The 21573-nt window shown below is 41.4% G+C and overlaps 1 protein-coding gene across 8 annotated transcripts in view; it reads right to left on the bottom strand.

The window, feature by feature from the left end:
* galnt13 (UDP-N-acetyl-alpha-D-galactosamine:polypeptide N-acetylgalactosaminyltransferase 13) overlaps positions 1 to 21573 on the bottom strand; it is a 128202-nt gene that overhangs the window by 31019 nt on the left and 75610 nt on the right. For 5 of the 8 annotated variants that reach the window (XM_062069984.1, XM_062069987.1, XM_062069990.1 and 2 more), the window contains one exon: positions 13461 to 13681. The exons of the other annotated variants lie outside the window; for them this stretch is intronic. In XM_062069984.1, coding sequence (XP_061925968.1) covers positions 13496 to 13681 — 186 coding nt within the window. In that variant the 3' untranslated portion in view covers positions 13461 to 13495. The remainder of the gene's footprint in view (positions 1 to 13460; positions 13682 to 21573) is intronic. 8 annotated transcript variants of the gene reach the window in all.

Below are 21573 nucleotides of genomic sequence, written 5' to 3' on the forward strand. Positions count from 1 at the left end.
GTGCTGCATGGTCTGTTATGGTTTGAATTCATATCCAACAATTGCGAGAACAACTTTTTATTGTCAATATCGGCTGCTGAGTTTAATTTTTTTATGTTTTCTGCTGGTGGTGTGCCTCCGGATTTTTCAATGAAAAAAATGTGCCTTGGCTCAGAAAAGGTTGAAAAACACTGTACTAGACGTACAATGACATGTACATTATCTTTAAAACCAGCCTGCACGTACACAGAGCCCTGGGAACATTATTAAAGAGTGAATTCACGTCTTTGCTGCTGAAACCCAACACTGATAGAATTATAACATGTTCAGTAACATGGTGCTCTATTACATGTGCAGTGAAGTCTACATTATTTCTAAAATGTTTAAGGGAATTATAAAACATTTAATCATGGATATATTGATATAGTACATGTGTAATGAAGTGTATATTGTCTTTAACATCAGTACACAATACAAGAAGGACGCTACATTATGTTTTTTTTTTAGTTGCTTGGTCGCTTTTTGTACACGGTCCCGCCCAGCTCCATCTACAACAATGGAAGGAAGACACGTAAGTTAACGTCATGATTTGTTGTTAATAGAGATGTCCGATAATGGGTTTTTTTGCCGACATCCGATATTCCGATATTGTCCAACTCTTAATTACCGATACCGATATACACAGTCGTGGAATTAACACATTATTATGCCTAATTTTGTTGTGATGCCCCGCTGGATGCATTAAACAATGTAACAAGGTTTTACAAAATAAATCAACTCAAGTTATGGAAAAAATTGCCAACATGGCACTGCCGTATTTCTTATTAAAGTCACAAAGTGCATTATTTTTTTTAACAAGCCTCAAAACAGCAGCTTGGAATTTGGGACATGCTCTCCCTGAGAGAGCATGAGGAGGTTGCGGTGGGCGGGGTTTAGGGGGGTAGCGGGGGGTGTATATTGTAGCGTCCCGGAAAGAGTTAGTGCTGCAAGGGGTTCTGGGTATTTGTTCTGTTGTGTTTATGTTGTGTTACGGTGCGGATGTTCTCCCGAAATGTGTTTGTCATTCTTGTTTGGTGTGGGTTCACAGTGTGGCGCATATTTGTCACAGTGTTAAAGTTGTTTACACCCAGGTCACACCCTCAGTGTGACCTGTATGGCTGTTGACCAAGTATGCCTTGCATTCACTTGTGTGTGTGTGAAAAGCTGTAGATATTATGTGATTGGGTCGGTACGCAAAGGCAGTGCCTTTAAGGTTCATGGCGCTCTGTACTTCTCCCTACGTCCGTGTACCACTCCGTAAATTTTACTTTTTGAAACTGATTCTGATAATTTCCGATATTACATTTTGAAGCATTTATCATCTTTAGACGTTAAACAAGGACTAAAAACATAAGATAATGTTGCACCTTTCCTATGACACAGAGCAAAAAGTCTTGCTTGTCAAAGTTGTCCCATCGGGTGAGGTTCCACAGCGATCATATTCAAAACAGCTGACTGTCATTAGCGCTGGCGGGAGTCTATTTTCATGTCTTTTTTTTATGTTGAGTGAAAAGAACAGCATGTTTATATTCAAACATACAGTAAGTCATCTTATAGTGTGTTTAAAGGCAGCAAGGCAGTGTTGTTGACCTTGGAAATGACAGCGCACAACCGTGACGTCATCACAAGTCGCCGTTTGTGCCGTGTACACACGCATACGCTAAGTGGAGGGTTTTGGAACTCTACACTTTGGCCAGCATTTGTAAAAGTCTGTATTTTTAAAGACAAAAGTATGCGTCTGCGTGTGGACAAGAGGCCTAAACGCAGAGATAAGTATGCATTTATTAAGTATCTGTGTTTGTGTGGACATGGCCTAAGTCCAGAACACTAAAAAATGGCATCACATAGAGGAAGTTTACAGTTTAGAAGAAAGTAAAAGAGGCTGCGAAAAAGATGATTTGAACTTACTGCTAATGCTAAACAACGGGCTTACTGAACACGTCAAAGTCAGCACAAAAATAACAATCAACTACAGTGGATCCCGAGGATTTTAATGTTTGAAAACTTCTGAGGCTGAAGCCGAAACTGAGCGTCCGTCACTACATTATGCTTCAAATATCATGGCTTCACTACATTGTAATTTTGAAAGGGGCTCTATTATGCAAAACCAACTTTTCTTTCCTCTTGATACCTGCTTTTGTGTATTTGGGATCTGCATAATAAGGCAGGTCGATTTTGAGAAAATCATAATTGCGATTTTTCTCTCCGAAATTTCATATTTTATACATAAAAATTAATAAAGCTGCAGAATAAAGAGTGAAGTTGGACATGTTACATTTAGACTGTCAATCACTATACTCTTCTTGTCTCAGGTGCCACACATTAGAACAATATATACAATACGAAGAGCTTTAGTCTACGTCACAGGTGTCAAACTCAAGGCCAGATGTGTGGCCCGCCACTTCATTTTATTTGACCCTCTATAGCCTGGAAATGTGTATCAATAAAGTACTATAACTTATCTTACTAATTGTATTCTTTCTTTCTATTTTGGGAAAAAAAATAAAAAATGTACTTCATGCAAATTCTGTTAACTTAAATATTGTCTAATTATGCAAAAATATATTATCAAAAATTCAAATTATTTTTTAAATATAAATAAATAATAATAATAATAATGATTTCAAATCAAGTTATCCATCAAATTGTGCAATGTAAAAGTAGCATTAGATTTCATGGTAAAATTGTGAAACTTACTGTGGTCTTTACAACATTTTTCTCTATATGAACATTTGTTTTACTGTAAATACACCCTTTAATACACCGAAAAATCTACAGCTGTTGATTTGCAGTAAAAAAAAACAAAAAAACTGGCAGCTCAGGTGCCAAAATTGTACTGTAAGATTGCAGTTTTTTTATTTGCAGTAAAAAAAACTAATGTAAACTTTACAGTAAAATTCTGGCAATTGAGCTGCCTTTTTTTTTTTTACCATAAAAACAGCAGTATAGTTTTTCCATTTGCAGTAATATACACTAAATTTTGAGGTAAAAGTAATGCAACTTACCATTATTTTTTTTTTACATATTTAAAATAAAAAAAATCTACTAAAAAAATGCATTAAAATATTGTGTAATAATAGTATTCACTGTTAGACACGGCCCTCTGGGGCCAAACATTACTGCGATGTGGCCATAGGTGGATTAATGACCGGGCCTACCGGGCCCAGGCCCAGGGGGCCAGAGGCCCCAAGGGGCCAGGCCAACTTGGCCCCGCGGCCGCGACCCAAGCAAAACTACTTTTGCAAAAATAATAATCTTAAGCCCCAAGGGGCCAGGCCAACTTGGCCCCGCGGCCATGATCCATAGAGGGTAAGAGGCCCCAAGGGGCCAGGTCAACTTGGCCCCGCGGCCGCGACCCACAGAGGGCCAGAGGCCCCAAGGGGCCAGGCCAACATGGCCCCGCGGCCATGATCCATAGACGGTCAGAGGCCCCAAGGGGCCAGGCCAACTTGGCCCCGCGGCCACGATCCATAGAGGGTCAGAGGCCCCAGGGGGCCAGGTCAACTTGGCCCCGCGGCCACGATCCATAGACGGTCAGAGGCCCCAAGGGGCCAGGCCAACTTGGCCCCGCGGCCACGACCCACAGAAGGCCAGAGGCCCCAAAGGGCCAGGCCAACTTGGCCCCGCGGCCGCGAGCCACAGAAGGCCAGAGGCCCCAAGGGGCCAGGTCAACTTGGCCCCGCGGCCACGATCCATAGAGGGTAAGAGGCCCCAAGGGGCCAGGTCAACTTGGCCCCGCGGCCGCGACCCACAGAGGGCCTGAGGTCCTAAGGGGTCAGGCCAACTTGGCCCCGCGGCCATGATCCATAGAGGGCCAGAGGCCCCGAGGGGTCAGGCCAACTTGGCCCCGATCCATAGAGGGTCAGAGGCCCCAAGGGGCCAGGCCAACTTGGCCCCGCGGCCACGACCCACAGAGGCCCCAAGGGGCCAGGCAAAATTGGCCCCGCGGCCATGATCCACAGAGGGCCAGAGGCTCTCAATCATTATTATCAAAGCTAATTCTCAAATTGGATGGATCACACAACCTCACTCACATATTCTTTATCAATTATTAAAGGTTGTTTCTGAATTTTGATCACAGAACTTAATGCAAATATTCTTGATTGATTGACAAAGCTCATTCTCAAATTTTGATTACACAACCTTACTCTGACAAATTATCATTATCAAAAAGCTCTATCTCGAATTTGGATCACAGAATCTCACTCAAGTATTCTTAGCTGTGCCCCTCCCCCATCAAGTCTTTCATAAACCGGTCTGTTCTTTTAGAATCTCCTCATTTGGTATTTTGAACTCGTGAGAGACTGCTCAAAATTTGGTTTCCTTTCCCTCAGTTCAGACTCAGAGATAATTTGAAATCATTCAACAAGAAGTTTAACGCGCGCACACACACACACACACACACTTGAGTTGAGCATTACTTGGAAATTCTTATATTTTCCATTTTGCTGTTATTATCAGCATCTTCCCATTTTGTCCTTTTCTTTCGAGAAAGTTTACAGTCTGACATTTGTCACTGCTGTCAGTTAATAACGTTTTGGTCTTTGACCCATTTTGTCATTTTCTCGATTCGATCGTCACTGACCACTCTCTCCTGTCTGGCAGACATCGTTGCTGCCATCATAGCTAGCAAGCTGCCTGCAGCGGGTCATCCCTATGTTCCCCGTCCCTATGTTACCCGGGTCCTATGTTCCCCTCTACCGGGGAACTAAGGACCCTTTTTAAAAAAAAGGGTTCTATGTTCCCCGCTGCGGGGAACGTACAACACTTTTTCCAGAAAAGGGTTCTATGTTCCCCGCTGCTTCCAATGCGCGACTAAGTAAGACGCACGCAGACACGCATGACAGAGACGCGTTTAAGTTGTCGAAGGAAGGAAGTTCGCGTTTGAGTTGCTCTATCTGCTGCCGCACGCCCTGTGACAGGTTAGGTTTAGGGATGGTTTTGGTCAGGGCACAATTTCGCCAAAAAAGTGCTCCACAACGCCCTGTGACAGGTTAGGTTTAGGGATAGTTTTGGTCAGGGCACAATTTCGCAATTTCGCCAGATACAATGCAGGGAACATAGGACCCTTTTTTAGAAAAAGGGTCCTAAGTTCCCCGGTCGCATACAAAGACCCAGGAACAACCGGGGAACATAGGACCCGGGGAACATAGGCACGCTCCCGCCTGCAGATAGCAACATTTTGGTGTCCTTTGGGAAAATATTTAGAAAGAAGACAAAAGTACACACAGTTGTACAACTATTATCTTTATGATCTTTTTTTTGTTAGTTTCTCTGTTACTGTGTGTGGCCAATTAAGCGACTTTTGGCCATACCTGGCTGGTGACATTTAGCGACTTTCTGGTTGATGTTAAGATTAATAATAGCAACAGTTCTCTTCATCTTAATGCAATTTATTGTGTCTGTCTCTCCACATTTTGCCATTAGGTACTTTGAGCTCTTGTTGGTCAGTCACTCTAAGGTACATTGTTGCTGCCATCATAGCTAGCAAGCTGCCTGCAGATAGCGACATTTTGGTGTCCTTTGAGAAATATTAAGAAAGAAGACAAAAGTACAAGACATTGTACGATTACTATCTTTTTAAAATTATTTGTTTCACTGTGTGATTGACCGACTTTGCCGCTAGATTTCGCGTCTTTTGGCCATACCTGGCTAGCGACTAAAAACATCATTTAGCGACTTTTTGGTTGTGAAGATAAGTGGTAAAAGCAGATCTTCCTGTTGGTCTTCCCACATTTTGCCATTTGGTACTTTGCACTCTTCTTGGTCACTCCAAGGCATTTGTCCCTGCCTTCAGCTAGTCACTTGGCTCTTTTGGAATATATTTCACTGTAATTGGCTCTCTCTCTCTCTTTCTCCTCAGTACAAATCAGCCTGTTCCCTTGCCATTCATCACTGACCACTCTGCTCTCCTGTCTGTCAGACATTATTGCTGCTTGCAGATAGCTTGGGGTCCTTAGAGAAAATATCAGAAGAGAAAAGTACACAATTATCTTAATTATCTTTTTTATTCAGTCAGTCCTTCAGTGAGTCCCAGTGTGTTGGCGATTAAGCAACGTTGGCATTCAATTAGCGACTTTTGGCCATACATGGCTGGCGACTCAAAAAACTAGAAAAAAAGTACAAAAAGTTGTACAATTAATATCTTTATTATCCTTAATTCCCCTGAATCCTAGAGTGTGTTGCAATTAAGCAACTTTGCTGCTAGGTTTAGCGACTCTTGTTTTGGGCATACCTGGCTAGCGACTACAAACATTATTCAGCAACTTTTTGGCTGTTAAGATTAACGTTAATAAATTAAATCCTAATACAATTTATTGTGTTGGTCTCGCCATCTTGCTATTAGGTACTTTGAATTCTTGTTGGTCTCTGCTAAGGTATCTGGCTGTTGTCTTTGCCTTCAGTTAGTCACTTGGCTCTGGAATATATTTAACTGTACTTGGCTCTCTCTTTCTCCTCAGTACAAATCAGTCTGTTCCCTTGCCATTTAGACATTTTCTTGATTGGATCATCACTGACCACTCTGCTCTCCTGCTGTCTATCAGACATTGTTGCTCCCATCATAGCTAGCAAGCTGCCTTGGTGTCCTTTGTGAAAATATTTAGATAGAAGACTAAAGTGCACAAAGGTGTACAATTATTATCTTTTCAAAATATTTGTTTCACTGTCAGTGTGATTGACCGACTTTGCCGCTAGATTTCGCGTCTTTTGGCCATACCTGGCTAGCGACTGAAAACATCATTTAGCAACTTTTTGGTTGTGAAGATAAGAGGTAAAAGCAGATCTGCCTGTTGGTCTTTCCACATTTTGCCATTTGGTACTTTGCACTCTTGTTGGTCACTCCAAGGCATTTGTCCCTGCCTTCAGCTAGTCACTTGGCTCTTTTGGAATATATTTCACTGTAATTGGCTCTCTCTCTCTTTCTCCTCAGTACAAATCAGTCTGTTCCCTTGCCATTTAGACATTTTCTTGATTCGATCATCACTGACCACTCTGCTCTCCTGCTGTCTATCAGACGAATCAGTTGATTCTCTGCTCTCAATTGTCTATGCTAGTAAGCTGTTATTCTCTGCTTTGGAGTGTTGATGCTGGGTTGCTAGTTTTCTAAATCACCTCACACACTTGAAGGAAGCAGCACCGATCATAAACACACAAACAAACTCACACACACACACACACACACACACACACACACACACACACACACACACACACACACACACACATAGTTGGTTTATCTGTTGTGATAGGCAAAGAGCCAATGTGCAAAGAAAGAAGGGAAATATGGATCATAAACGTTTAAGTGGAGGAGCTAGAAAAAAAATTCAGCAAGAAAAGAAAAAAAAGGAATCAGTTTTACTTGAGAGTGTTCCAAATATCTCCAGCTTCTTCAGTACAAAGACATCTGCTGAAAGCAATTCTATAAATGCTACTGCAAATTCAGCTAAGGTTAGCAATGCACCTGAGCTAGCATGTAGCTCCCAAGATCCTGAGACCACTACAAGTGTAGACACTGAACCAAATGCTTCTGATGCTTATGATTCAACCAATTCAGCAGTAGCCAGTTGCTCGGATGAATGTGAGGTCACTGCACCTCTGGACAGCATAGAAAATGAGCTGAATCTTTCTTCAACACCATCTACAGTGACAACTCTACCTAGTGATCCCGCTAAATGGGCTGAGACCCTCACTGAGTCAATGAAGGAAGTTCTTATTCAAAGAGGTGCAAAATCATTTCACAACCGTCACAGCCATTATCCAGCTTCTGTGAGGAACAGTGGGCTAGGAGGCAAAACCCGATGCCTAAACAATGAACATTTTACTTCACACTTGCCCAATGGACAACGAGTACAAAGAGAGTGGCTGATGTACTCTCCCTCTACTGGTAATGTTTACTGCTTTGCATGCAAACTGTTTTCCCCAAAAACGCATTCTTTTGTGACAGGCTATTGTGATTGGAAACACTCAGAAAGATTTGGTGAACATGAGCGAAGTGCTGAGCACATAACCTGCATGCAAGCAGTCTTGAACCGCGCCAAAGGTGCCACAGTTGATGCAGACCTGTTCAAACAGTTTCAGGCAGAGAGCAGCTATTGGAGGCAGGTGTTACAAAGAGTTGTTGCAGTCATTAAATTCCTTGCAGAAAGGGGCCTTGCATTTAGGGGTAAAAATGAATCGTTAGGGTCTCCTCTCAATGGGAACTACCTTGGTATTCTGGAGGTCCTGGCTGAATTTGATCCCTTTCTAAAGGATCACATCAGAAAGTTTGGGCAGATGGGTCGAGGTAATACCTCATATCTGTCCTCCACCATTTGTGAGGAATTCATTGAATTGATGGGTGCAAAAACCAAACAGGCTATAGCAGATGAACTGCAAGCAAGCAAATACTACTCTATCATTGTGGATTCAACCCCAGATTTATCTCATGTGGACCAATTGACATTCATATTCCGTTTTGTTAGCAAAGAGGGCAGTGTTGTTGAACGCTTTGTGGGTTTTGAGCCCATTACTAGCCATACAGGTGAAAGTTTGGCTAACTGTGTCATGTCTGTGTTGGAAAATCTAGGGTTAGAGCTGTCAAATTGCAGGGGGCAGGCTTATGATAATGCCAGCAACATGTCAGGGAGGTATAATGGGTTGCAGGCTCACTTAAAGAAAAGCAACCCATTAATACACTATATTCCATGTGCAGCTCACTCTTTGAATTTGGTGGGAGTCAACAGCATTGACAGATGTGGAAATGAAGTCTCTAAGTATTTTGACTTGATTCAGTCTATTTACAACTTCACAACTGCATCCACACACCGATGGGACAGGGTATTTGGCAATTCCAACATAGATCTCACACTTAAAGCTTTATCCAACACGCGTTGGAGTTGCCGTGCAGAATCTACCAAAGCACTGTGGCAGAACTACAGTAAAATAAAAGCAGCACTACAGGTTATTTCCACTGATGACACAGAGAAACGAGACACACGAACTGAAGCTGACAGTCTAGTGCGGAAGCTGGATTCACTTGAGATGGCCTTCATGGCAGGCTTTTGGGACACTGTTCTGTCCAGATTTCAGGCCACAAGTCTGCAACTTCAAAAAGCAGACATGGACCTTGGTACAGCAGTTAGATTGCTGGAATCTCTGCGCACCTTTGTTCTCTCCCAAAGAGATCTATTTGATCATTTTGAGCAGAAAGCCTTAAACATGTTGGGTGGCACCCCATCTTACAGGGCTGAACGGACGAGGAAACGTAAAAAGTTTGCTGATGAATCAGCATCCCCAGATGTTGTGCTTGAGGGAAGGCAACTGTTTCAAATAGAGACATTTATTGCCTCTATTGATCAACTGAGTTCAAGCCTTAATCACCGTCTGGAGGCCTACAAACATCTGAACAATTTGTTCAGTGTCCTTTTCTCTTTGGATACAGAGTCCAATGCTTCAGTCCTTCACAAGGCCAAGATTCTCACTGAATCATACCCATCTGACCTCAATGAAAGTCTTGGACAGGAGCTTATACAGTTCAAATCTTTTATACAGCTCAACAACACTGATGAGGAGAGGACCCCTTCAGGACTGCTCAAAACAATAATACATTTTGGACTACAGCCTACGTTTCCTAATACATACATTGCGCTACAGATTTTTCTCACTCTACCGGTCAGTAACTGTGAGGGAGAACGCTCATTCTCTCTTTTGTCAAGAGTAAAAAATGAGCTGCGCACAAGAATGACTCAGAAAAGATTAAATGCGTTATCTCTAATGGCAATTGAGAGTGAGCTGACAAGAGAGTTGGACTTCAATGATGTGGTGGATGATTTTGCAAAATTGAAAGCACGAAAGAAACCCCTTGCTTAAAGGTGCACTGTGTAAGATTTTTAGGTTATTTCCAGAATTCACCCATTCACTAATGTTAGGCTACCTGTTTTCATGAATACTTACCACCACCATAAAATTCTAAGTATCCATTATGACTTGGAGAATTGCACTTTTGCCATTTCTGGGAAGTGTCACCTGGATTGTGAAGATAGGATTGACTTTAGGCAGAAGCTTGGTGCTTTCTCTGGCAAACTGAACCTCAAGCTTCATTCTCTGCAGCTTTGCATTCTTGTGCTGACTTTCATCCACAAGGAACTTTTCAACTTCCCCACTATCGTGAAGGGGCCATCAAAAGATTTCAGTGTGTCCAGCATGTCTAGTCTCTTACTCTCCTTTCTTTGAGCCATCTCTTGTTTCTCATCTGCCCTACTCTCGAATTTTGCCTTCATGAATTTACTCCAGTTGAGTTCAACCTCCCTTTTTGCTTGTGCTGCTGCCTTGAAACCTCTGAAGCTCCTGGCTCTTCTGTAAAATTATTGACCTATTGACTGCGTTCAGTGTGCCCAACTTCTTCAGTTTGTAGTCCACCTTGCCACATTGTCTCTCCATCCCAATGTTGTGCACAGGGGTGCCATCAATGTTACTAGCCTGTTCACTGACAGGGTCCATTGGGAAGGTCTCCTCATCCATCCTCTGCCTGGCCAGGACAGTCTTCAGATGGGGCAGCATGAGATCTGTCAGCTGCTTCACTTCATCCAAGTATTCGGCAGCCACGTCTGACACAAAGTTCAGGACATGTCCAGTGCCTGTCCAGCCACTATAGCATTCTTGGAAATGGGCTATCTTGACCTGCATGCAGCCCTTGTACCATGAACTGGCCTACACCTTTCTTTGTGGTGCTCTCCGATGCATGTTATCATTTTACCTTTCTCCTTCTCCTCAAGCTTAACCACAAATAGATACAGACTTTGAGCCTCAATTTGCTGCACAGCTGCCGTTATGCCAATGTGTTTTCCTAAGATATTATTTTATTTTTAATGATAGAAGGGAGGAAAAGGGGGCAAAAATCATGTCCGATTTAGTTTTTTGGGTGGGTTGGGGGGTTTATTTCATGATAGCTACCAACTTCCAATACATAATATCTCTCAAATGACCCAATGCACCATCACTGAAGTGGGCGTAATCATTTTCAAAAATGTTTATTTTTAGGCCATTTATCCCCTCCCCCTGTGTCTGTGTGAAACCTGTGCTTGTCAGTGTCTGTGTGGTATACCTAATAGTGTGTGTGCAGTATGTGCACTCTTCTGTACAGTACAGTGTGCATGTCTGTTCACAGTATACAGTATTTCTTGCATAGTGCGTGCGTGTGTGTGCGCCCACACGCGGGCGGGGTTGAGGGGCCAAGACCATGTCAGGCCCAGGGGGCCAAAATTTCTTAATCCGCCCCTGGATGTGGCCCTCAGTGAAAACGACTTTGACACCTCTGATCTACATCATGCTCTTAAACTGAAGAAATAATCAATAAAAACTATACATTGTTTACGGCGTGGCGAAGTTGGTAGTGTGGCCGTGCCAGCAATCAGAAGGTTGCTGGTTACTGGGGTTCAATCCCCACCTTCTACCATCCTAGTCACGTCCGTTGTGTCTTTGGGCAAGACACTTCACCCTTGCTCCTGATGGCTGCTGGTTAGCACCTTGCATGGCAGCTCCCGCCATCAGTGTGTGAATGTGTGTGTGAATGGGTGAATGTGGAAATAGTGTCAAAGCGCTTTGAGTACCTTGAAGGTAGAAAAGCGCTATACAAGTATAACCCATTTATCATTTATTTATCATTTAGAATGTAATGTAATCATCCATCCATCCATCCATCCATCCATTTTCTACCGCTTGTCTCTCTTGGGGTCTCGGGGGGTGCTGGAGCCTATCCCAGCTGCATTCGGACGGAAGGCGAGTTAGTAATGTAATCATAATATATAATAATGCAAGTAACCATTTAAAAGGATATCAACTTTTACTTCTCACTATTGTAGAACGTTTCACCATTGTACTGTAATTGGAAGGTAAATAACTATCTTAAATAAATAAAAATACAAACAATTAAACAGACTCTCAGTTCTGTGAGCAATAGTTTTAATTGAATAAATATTGAACATCTTAAAGCGCATTTTTTTCCCAGTTGGAAAAGCTCGTCGGATGTTGTCTTTTTGTTTATTGCCATCACGTGATGACGGCATTTTTGCACGTTTGTCCATGTTGATGTGCCGATGATGCAGATTCGATTTGAAGCTGAAATATTACCATAACCGGACATTTGGCTTTGTAACCTTTTTTTTCGTCCTAATTGTTGTTACTTTGCGGCGAGTCGTGAGTGGGGAGGCTGTCTGTTCGTGCTTCCTGTGTGTGTAAAACTGGCGCCCAGATCTAGTCTGCGCCCACCAAGACAAATAGTGTGAATGACTGAAAAGAGGGCTCACTGCATTCAGGTAATTCTAGTGTTAAATAAATGCGCGGAGGTGCGCTGACAGCAATACACAGAGTGAGATGTCTCTTACTCCATTTGAAGCAAGACAAGAACAAACACGAGGCTCAACAATTCTGATTTGCGAACATGTCTGTCACTCAAATGCCAGTGATGGCGGAAAAAAGCCCTCCGCCTCTTGGGGTCACGTAATCGCACTAATTAAAACTTTTATGCCAATTTGATTTCAATTAATCGTGCAGCCCTACTGCATAAGTCCCAAAAATTGTGGAGGCATTGTGGAGTTATTTATAAAATAATCTTGCCTTCCTTCATACTTCTTCTAAAAAAGCCATTTGGAATTTGCTTTGTTTTTCAGTGACGTCAGTGCATTATCCATATATGGCATACATTTACCCAAAGTGCTTTGCGCGAGTCCGCTGCTGTAGTCCTCGCTGTAGTCGATAAGTGCCTTCTTTTTCTCTATCCTTTTGTTGTGGGGCAGACTGGCAGAAATTAGCAGGACTGTTTAGCTATAAATATGTATTTTATTCTGAAAAGTGTGATTCTTAAATTAAGCATCCTCAGTATGTTGCGGATCTTTTAAACAAGATGTTCTATGTGGGGAAAACCAAAATATCTTGTTTGAAGTTTTTTTTTTAAATTTGAACATTTTTTTAAACTATAATAGACAAAACAGCAATTAAAAATTAATATTTAAAAATTAATATTATGCTGTAAAGTCAATGGCTAAAAATAACTAAATATCTCTTAAAACTAGTAAAATTTCTAGAAATAAAATGTTAAATCTTGTCAAGTGGCAAATCATTTGCAATGTGTAAATAATAATAATCCTACTTCGCTGAAATGTGTTTACTGCTGCCATGTCCAGTACCAATTAACCGCAATAGATGTGGGCCGACTGTATGGTCCACAACACCCACAAAAAAATAAAGCAAAAAAGGAGAGGCTGGAGAGGAAAAAATATGATTATCAGGATTATGTTTAGTGAACCTTCATTTCAAATGCACTCTGCGTTCCGAGTGTTCGCTGTAGGTTTGTACTAGTAAGCCAAAGCAGTGTTCTACTCTCACAACTAACAGGTCTAAAGACAAAAGACTACTACTTCTAGTCTACTACTACTACAAGGTCGGATGTTTACAACACTGCTCACCTCAGACTCAAGAGCCCTCCAGACCCGACTGCAGCCTAAAGAAAATAGTCAGTGGGGCTGTAGTAAAGGCGCCTAGCGACCTCCACCCGCGTGTAGTTGTGCAGGATCCAGGCCTGAACAGGGCTGTTGTTACAGTACTCCACAGTGGGGCCGAAAGTGCCGTCCTCGAGACGGCTGATGGTCAAACATGACTGGGTGATAATGTGGAGAAAGGTGTGCTTCTGTGGCAAGTAAAAAGGAAGGAAAGAGTATTATAATTCGGAAAATTTTGCACTAAATATATATATATATATATATTTTGGTGAGCAGTCAGAGAGCCTTGGGGTTAAACTTATCTCAGCAACCAATGCTCCAGAAAATGTGTAATTTTTAAATTGGTAACTGGGTTTTGATGTCTTATTAGTTAAAAAGTTAATGAATAAAATACTAATACTTTTATAAACATGCAAATCACCATGAAACCTCATTAGTCCACCAAATATTAAGTAAAACATTTCAGTATTTAAATAGCTTCCCAACTAAAGAACACAAATTGCACTATTGTTGCATGTTAATATGTGTTAGTTATGCAGATCTACACTTTGTAGGGGGTTAATTGAAAATAATAGTGTCACCTGTAATGATATTTGGTAATGATTGTATGCACTGAACTGGTGAGTAGAATTCTTGCATTAGCTGTGGATGCTCTTTAGAAACCACTGACCTCAAAGAATGAGGCTAGAGCACCTTCATTTAAGCAATAAGCTTTGGATAAATTATTTGATGCCTTCTTACTTGGGTTATATTCTGATTGTAAAGAAAGAGACAGAAGGACAGGAAGCTGTTTTGTGGCATTTAGTGTGTCTGTGTCTACTCCTGTGCACTTGAAGATCAAAATACTTATGTATGTTTTTCTTTTTCTCTGTTGCTCAAAATATCATCCATGCATTACCCGAATCTTTTCTCTTCTTGCTTTACCCATTTCTAGAACTGGTACAGTATCTCACAAAAGTGAGCACACTCCTTACATTTTAGCAACCATTTTTATCACAGTGCTAGACAATATTAAATAGATTACACTTAGATATATTTCAGCCTTCTTGGTAAGGTCTATTCATTGGCACTGGATTGGAGGCTCAGCCAATTGTCGTACCTTGGATTTAGGAGGAGAAGTGTGGTTTTCAGCTTAGTCCTTGAGGGTACATGGTAGTTTGCCTAACCAATCTAAATGTGTTTTGTGGGACATTCGAAGGTCTTCAACTGTGTCCCTCGGTAAATTCTGTGAGGAGTACGGTGTATCGGACCGCGTGATTGTGACAGTCCACTGCCATTTGACCGGGTTGGTCCGCATTGCTGGCAATAAGTCAGACCCTCTTCCATTGAGGGTTGGACTTTGCTAGGGTTGTCCTTTGTTACTGATTCTGTTCAAAACTTTTATAGACTGATTTTTTTAGGCGCAGTCAGACCATTAAGGGGATCAATTTTGGTGGCTTCAGGATTTGGTTTGTGCTTTTTGCAGATGAAGCAGTTTTGCGGGCTTAATTGGGCAGCTTACACTGGATTGGTTCACAGCCCCAGTGTGAAATGACTAGGATGAGAATCAGCACTTTCAAGTTCAAGCATTCCATGTTTCCTGCCCTGAAAATGGTATAGTGTCATCTTCCGGTCGGGGATAAAATCCTGCCCCACAGGACTTCAAGTACCTTGGAATCTTGTTCATGAGTTAGGGAAGAATGGATCGGACTCTGCATCGGTCCTTCATGGGGAAGAGGGAGCTGAGACATGAAGCAAAGCTCTCAATTTACTAGTCAATCTACGTTCCTACCCTCATCTATGGTCATGAGCTTTGTTTAGTGACTGAAAGGACAGGATCGCGGGTACAGTACGGCTGAGGGGGGCTCTCCCTAAGCGAAAGGGAGGAACTCAAAGTAAACTCAAAGTAAAGCTGCTGCTTCTCTAATACCAAGCCACAGGAAATGGCTTTGGCATCTGGTCAGAATGACCCTCCCAGACACCTCAATTGGTAGGTGCTTAGTTCTGACCCGTAGGAAGCCTCCAAGAAGATCCAGGACACAATGCAAGTAACATATTGTGAGACAGAATCAGAGTCTAATCTCTTTATAAACTTTACTGACAACCAGAACACACTCACAACAGCATGTACAACACCGCTAATTTATATTATTGAAGTGTTTAAATTACTGGTCAGTCCAACTAGAATGTCACAAAATTGGTCAAAAATTTGAAAGGCATTGTTTTTTTAACATAAGAGTGTACTGTATGTTTTACTTGTGTTACCGGTTCGGTCACCGTTAAAGCACTAGCACCATTTTAAAAGTGCAGAGTGCTAGTGTTCGTTCAAATGCAAACAATACCTATCCCTACAGGGGAAGCTGTGGTTCATAGAACAAAATATGAATTCCGACACGTACAGTGACTTTGTGAAGCAGAGCATGATGCATTCCTTTGGGTAAGTTTTCCAACATGATGACGAGCCTACACGCACCTCCAAGATGATAAGTGCCTTGTTGAGAAAGCTGAAGGTGCAGGTGATGGAGTGGCCAATTATGTCTCCAGACCAAAAGTGGAGAATTGCAAGGTGTCTAACATCCACCAACTCCACCAGTGATGACATAATTAGGATTCCAGTAACAACCTTTGTAGCTCTGTTGTTCAAGAGGGTTCAGGCAGTGCGAAATAACAATTGTGCTCACACTATCATTCACACTTTGGACACTGTGGTCATGTTTACTGTGACGTGTATTAACTTGTGTTGCCAGACAATAATGGCTGTGTGTTGACTAAATTTCAGTGGATAATAAATCTGTACAGATATACAAGCTCTACATTGACTAATCTCAAGTATATTCAAGTTACTTTCTATCAAAAATATATAATAAAATAGTTGCTGATCTTGGGCAGTACGGTGGAAAAGGGGTTACTGCATGTGCCTCACAATACGAAGGTCCTGAGTCCGATCTTGGGCTCAGGATCTTTTTGTGTGGAGTTTGCATGTTCTCCCCGTGACTGCGTGGGTTCCCTCCGGGTACTCCAGCTTCCTCCCACCTCCAAAACACATGCACCTGGGGATAGGCTGATTGGCAACACTAAATTGGCCCTAGTGTGTGAATGTGAGTGTGAATGTTGTCTGTCTTGCTGTGTTGGCCCTGCGATGAAGTGGCGACTTGTCCAGGGTGTACCCCGCCTTCCGCCCGAATAGGCTCCAGCACCCCCCGCGACCCTAAAAGGGACAAGCGGCTGAAAATGGATGGATGGGTTGCTGATCTCGGTTGGGAAGGAGCACTTGCCCCGGAAGAGGGATGGATGGTTGGTGAACTGTGAGGGATGGACTCCCCTTTGGGAGCTTGGTCATTTTATAATTCTTTACAGGAGATTATCCAGGATATTAACCAAACATTAGGTAATGGTGACATTAAAGGGGAACTGCACTTATTTTGGAATTTTGCTTATCCACAATCCCTAGGTGAGACGAGCACACATACTGTATGTTTTTTTCTCTTTTTTGTGTATTCTAATCGCATGAAGAGTCCAACAAGAGGTGGCTAACAATGTAGCTAATGGAAGTTATATATTCCACTTATAAAGCCCCCTGAAAAAACATCCAAAAACCGCCAACAACACTCAATTTACATGTTGTGACCTGCATATTGACCAAGTATTAGCGACATTGTTTTCATGAGTTAACGCAGAGCTGGTGCATCGCCTCTGAGTTGGTAAAAGTTAGTGCTAGAATTTAAGTCATGCCTCTCACTTGTATGGTAGAAAGTTGTGGCCACAAACCAAGAAGTCCATATTATACCCAGAAGACGAGACAATACGCTTTTTTGCGTTCAGCATTTTTTACCTGAGGAGGATTATGATGATCATCTAATTGTTGAAATATTTCAACATCCAATCAATCAGCATCCAAATGAGAGGGGACATTGTACAGTAAGTGAATACCGTATTTTTCGGACTGTAAGTCGCTCCGGAGTATAAGTCGCACCGGCCGAAAATGCATAATAAAGAAGGAAAAAAACATATATAAGTCGTACTGGAGTATAAGTCGCATTTTTTGGGGAAATTTATTTGATAAAACCCAACACCAAGAATAGACATTTGAAAGGCAATTTAAAATAAATAAAGAATAGTGAACAACAGGCTGAAAAAGTGTACGTTAAATATGACGCATAAATAACCAACTGAGAACATGCCTGGTATGTTAACGTAACATATTATGGTAAGAGTCATTCAAATAACTACAACATATAGAACATGCTATACGTTTACCAAACAATCTGTCACTCATAATCGCTAAATCCGATGAAATCTTATACGTCTAGTCTCTTACGTGAATGAGCTAAATAATATTATTTGATATTTTACGGTAATGTGTTAATAATTTCACACATAAGTCGCTCCTGAGTATAAGTCGCACCCCTGGCCAAACTATGAAAAAAACTGCGACTTATAGTCCGAAAAATACGGTACTTTATTAGGTTCGTAGTATGTATTTCTTGTTCAGCACTTAGCAATACTGCTACTTGTTGGATCTGCTTATCACTCAGCTTCTAAAACTTGTAGTTTATCCTCCTTATACTCCGTCTCAAAAACACAAGGTTCTGGATATCCATGTGTCCCAAAGTAGTCGTTCTTGGCTTTCATGAAGTCTGCAATGATTAGTAGTAGTTGTTGTAGCAAATAGAGAACATTGTTATGTACGTGCTTGTTACTACACATTAATATAAAACGTTGATGGAGGTTTTTCAGATCCCCATTGCCAGTATGGTTAGCCACTTATTGTGCTAGCTTTTATTTATGATTTACCATGCATCAATTAAAGAAATACATATTGCATGTGTGCTTGTAAGGATTGTGAATGAAAGGTGCAATTCCAAAAAAAGTGCAGTTCCCCTTTAAAGACTTAAAATATGAATCATCCAGAACGAGAATCCAGACATTTGACCTGCAAACTCTTTCAAAAAGGAGCTCGATCTGATCTATACTTGCAAGTGGGTCACATCTTCCCATCTGTCCCCATGCAAACATCCACTCTCAGTTTGTCAATTACCAAGAGCTCAAATGCTCCAGGTCTTTGACATGGCTGAAAGCGTATTTGCTGAAGCCTGGAACCATTAAGATGACATTAGCAGCACTTAGTCTACCATGTTTTTCAAGCGGGTGGAGCGGAACCATCATGATATCCCAAACTTGGAAGGTAATGTGTCTGCTGGTGGTTGAGTGACAGCAGGAGGGTGAATGCTTAGGGACATTCTCACAACCAGGGTCTTCCTCATTATCCTATCTCCTCGCAGAGGCTATATTCTTCACCCTACTTTCACAGTCCAGAAGAGAGGTGTAACCTGATGGTAAATTAATGAAACATAGACATAAACCTCTAAGGTTTCTAAAGTGATCAATCATCATGAGCCAATTCAAATGCAACAGTGTTTTTGGATGTGGAATATGATGGATTAAACATTCTTGAGGGAACAATACTGCCTGAAAAATATCTATATGTTCATGGGAACTTCACGCCATGGTGTGAGGTAAAGTCGAATCAAACAATTTTTTTTCATTCTCCTTAATCTCAATGTCAAACCAAACACGATTTGATTCATGGTCTCCTTAAAACTGGGATGGAAATAATAATCAATGACATAATAGATTGGTGCCAAATATAGTGCGGTACTTGAGGTTTTATTGATTCAGTCAATTAGCTTGTGGTCTGTAGAGGAATATTAACAATAATCAGAAACCTCAACTTCCAACTTCAACACACAACATTATTCTGACATGAGTTCAAAACAGAAAGAAATTCCCCTTTCAACAACTGTGCAAATTTTCTGCCAACTTCTTCAGATGTCTGAAGAAGTTGGATCAATCACACTTCTCTTGGGAACCATACTTTCTCACCTATGCATAAGGAATGTGAGCATTCCTATGGGACTTATGTTCTCAGTTGCGCAACAAATATCAACGCTCTCTTGCGAATTACGCTTCTGAAAATAGTCTGCATGCCAGCAGCGTTCAATGCTCCAAGGAACATTTACTACCACCTTGTGTCTTTTAGGCGATGAAGCTCCTTTAAAAATGTCTGGTCTGATCAATCAAAGTCCTTCAGGGAACTTCCTTTCCCTGATCATGCCGTGTGGAAAATATCAAAGTTCTTGTGGGAACTGTTTGGAGGTTTTTTTTCCCCTTTGTAAGTTGTATAGCTACAATATAGTGATATATTCTAAATGACTTTAGGCTTGAAGCAAAAAAGATCAAATTAATGAGAATACAGAAGGGTCAGGTGATCCTGCGCAAAGTGATGAGCCAATGAAATGTAAATGGTTAAATGTAGCCGCCCAAGACTTCAGCCACTGTTGGTCACACTCAGGCTAAAAATAAACAGTCGCTGGCAGTGGTGAAACCCTGCGGTTGTATACAACAGAGACCAGTCCTCCCCATGTATGAATTATTCCTGTTTTTATATTTAGAATGCACCCAGACAACAATGGATAATACATTGATTTCCCCCAGGGTTTGTTTGATATTGGATGGAAAGTTGTGCATTCCTTACAGTGTTGTGTCAACATATCAGCAGATACAGCTTAATTACAGAGTAACCATAATATACAGGTGAAACTCAAGAAATTTGAATATTGTGCGAAGGTTTGTTTATTTCAGCAATTCGATTTACAAGGTAAATCTAATACAAGACATAGGCTAATAACATGCAACTAGAGATATTGCAAGCCTTCTTTTGATATAATTTTGATGATTATGGCTTTGGGTACTCCGGCTTCCTCCCACCTCCAAAGACATGCACCTGGGGATAGGTTGATTGGCAACACTAAATGGTCCCTAGTGTGTGAATGTGAGTGTGAATGTTGTCTGTCTATCTGTGTTGGCCCTGCGATGAGGTGGTGACTTGTCCAGGGTGTACCCCGCCTGCCGCCCGAATGCAGCTGAGATAGGCTCCAGCGACCCCCCGCGACCCCAAAAGGGAAAAGCGGTAGAAAATGGATGGATGGATGGATGGATGGATGGATGGATGGATGGCTTGTAGCTTATGAAAACCTAAAATTGAAAATCTTAGAAAATGTGGGGTTTTAAAAACTGTAAGCCACGATCATCAAAATGATAAGAAATAAAGGCTTAACATATCTCAATAAGCATGTAATGAATTAAAAGCACATATTAGTTTCACATTTGAGGTTGAATTGCTCACATGAGTGAGCGTTTGCACGATTTTCCAATTTTTTTGTGTTTCACCTGCAGTCACTGACATTTTATTACAACAAAATATATTAGTTCCAGGATCTCTCATGGGAATCATTTTTAGTTGTTGGTATTTTGTTGTATTATTTTTGTTTCATTTACTGTTTGCCTCCTTTTTACCACTACTTCTGTCTGAGGGCTGGTTCCCTCACCTGTCCCTGATTGGCAATCAGGATACACCTGTTCTTGGTTGTCAATCAGGATGCTTTTTATGCCAGCCCTATCGTCCGTACCTGGCTGGATCATTATATGCTTTGTACTTCTATGCTGCAGAACGGTCCCTGTGCTTTTTGCTTAGTTTTCTTTCATGTTAATTAGTGTTCCATATGCTTGTGTGCGCCTTATGCCATATGGCTGTGCACTTCCCTGCTGCATTATTTTTGTTTTTGTCATTAAATGCATTTTTACCTGCTCTTCGCCTGCCGTCTCTGTATCGTGCGGCCCAGACCAATAACACTCACACCAAAATGTAACAATTAGCTTAAGTTATATCGTATGCCTACATCATATTTTAAGACACACGTCCACCATGATTACTTCACTTGTTTATGATCTGCTGCTTCTGACTAATTTTTATCTTGTTGAATTGTAAAAGTGTGAGTGCAAGTGTAAAGTGTAAAGTGTTATGTAACGATATTTCGTTCTTATCTGTGCTGTAAAGTTCAAATTTGAATGACAATTAAAAGGAAGTCTAAGTCTAAGTCTAAAGGTGATGTACTTTGATGTAACTATTAAACTAAAGGTGCTGAGTTCTTTGCTCTGTTCAATACTATGACTTTCCGGACCTGTTGAATGGTCCAAGTCTAAATTTATGAGCCGGTTTCCCATGCAGGGATTAAGCCTGAGTTCTAGACTAAACCACATT

Source organism: Entelurus aequoreus, linkage group LG14 (assembly GCF_033978785.1).
Source record: "Entelurus aequoreus isolate RoL-2023_Sb linkage group LG14, RoL_Eaeq_v1.1, whole genome shotgun sequence".
Classification (NCBI taxonomy): domain Eukaryota; kingdom Metazoa; phylum Chordata; class Actinopteri; order Syngnathiformes; family Syngnathidae; genus Entelurus; species Entelurus aequoreus.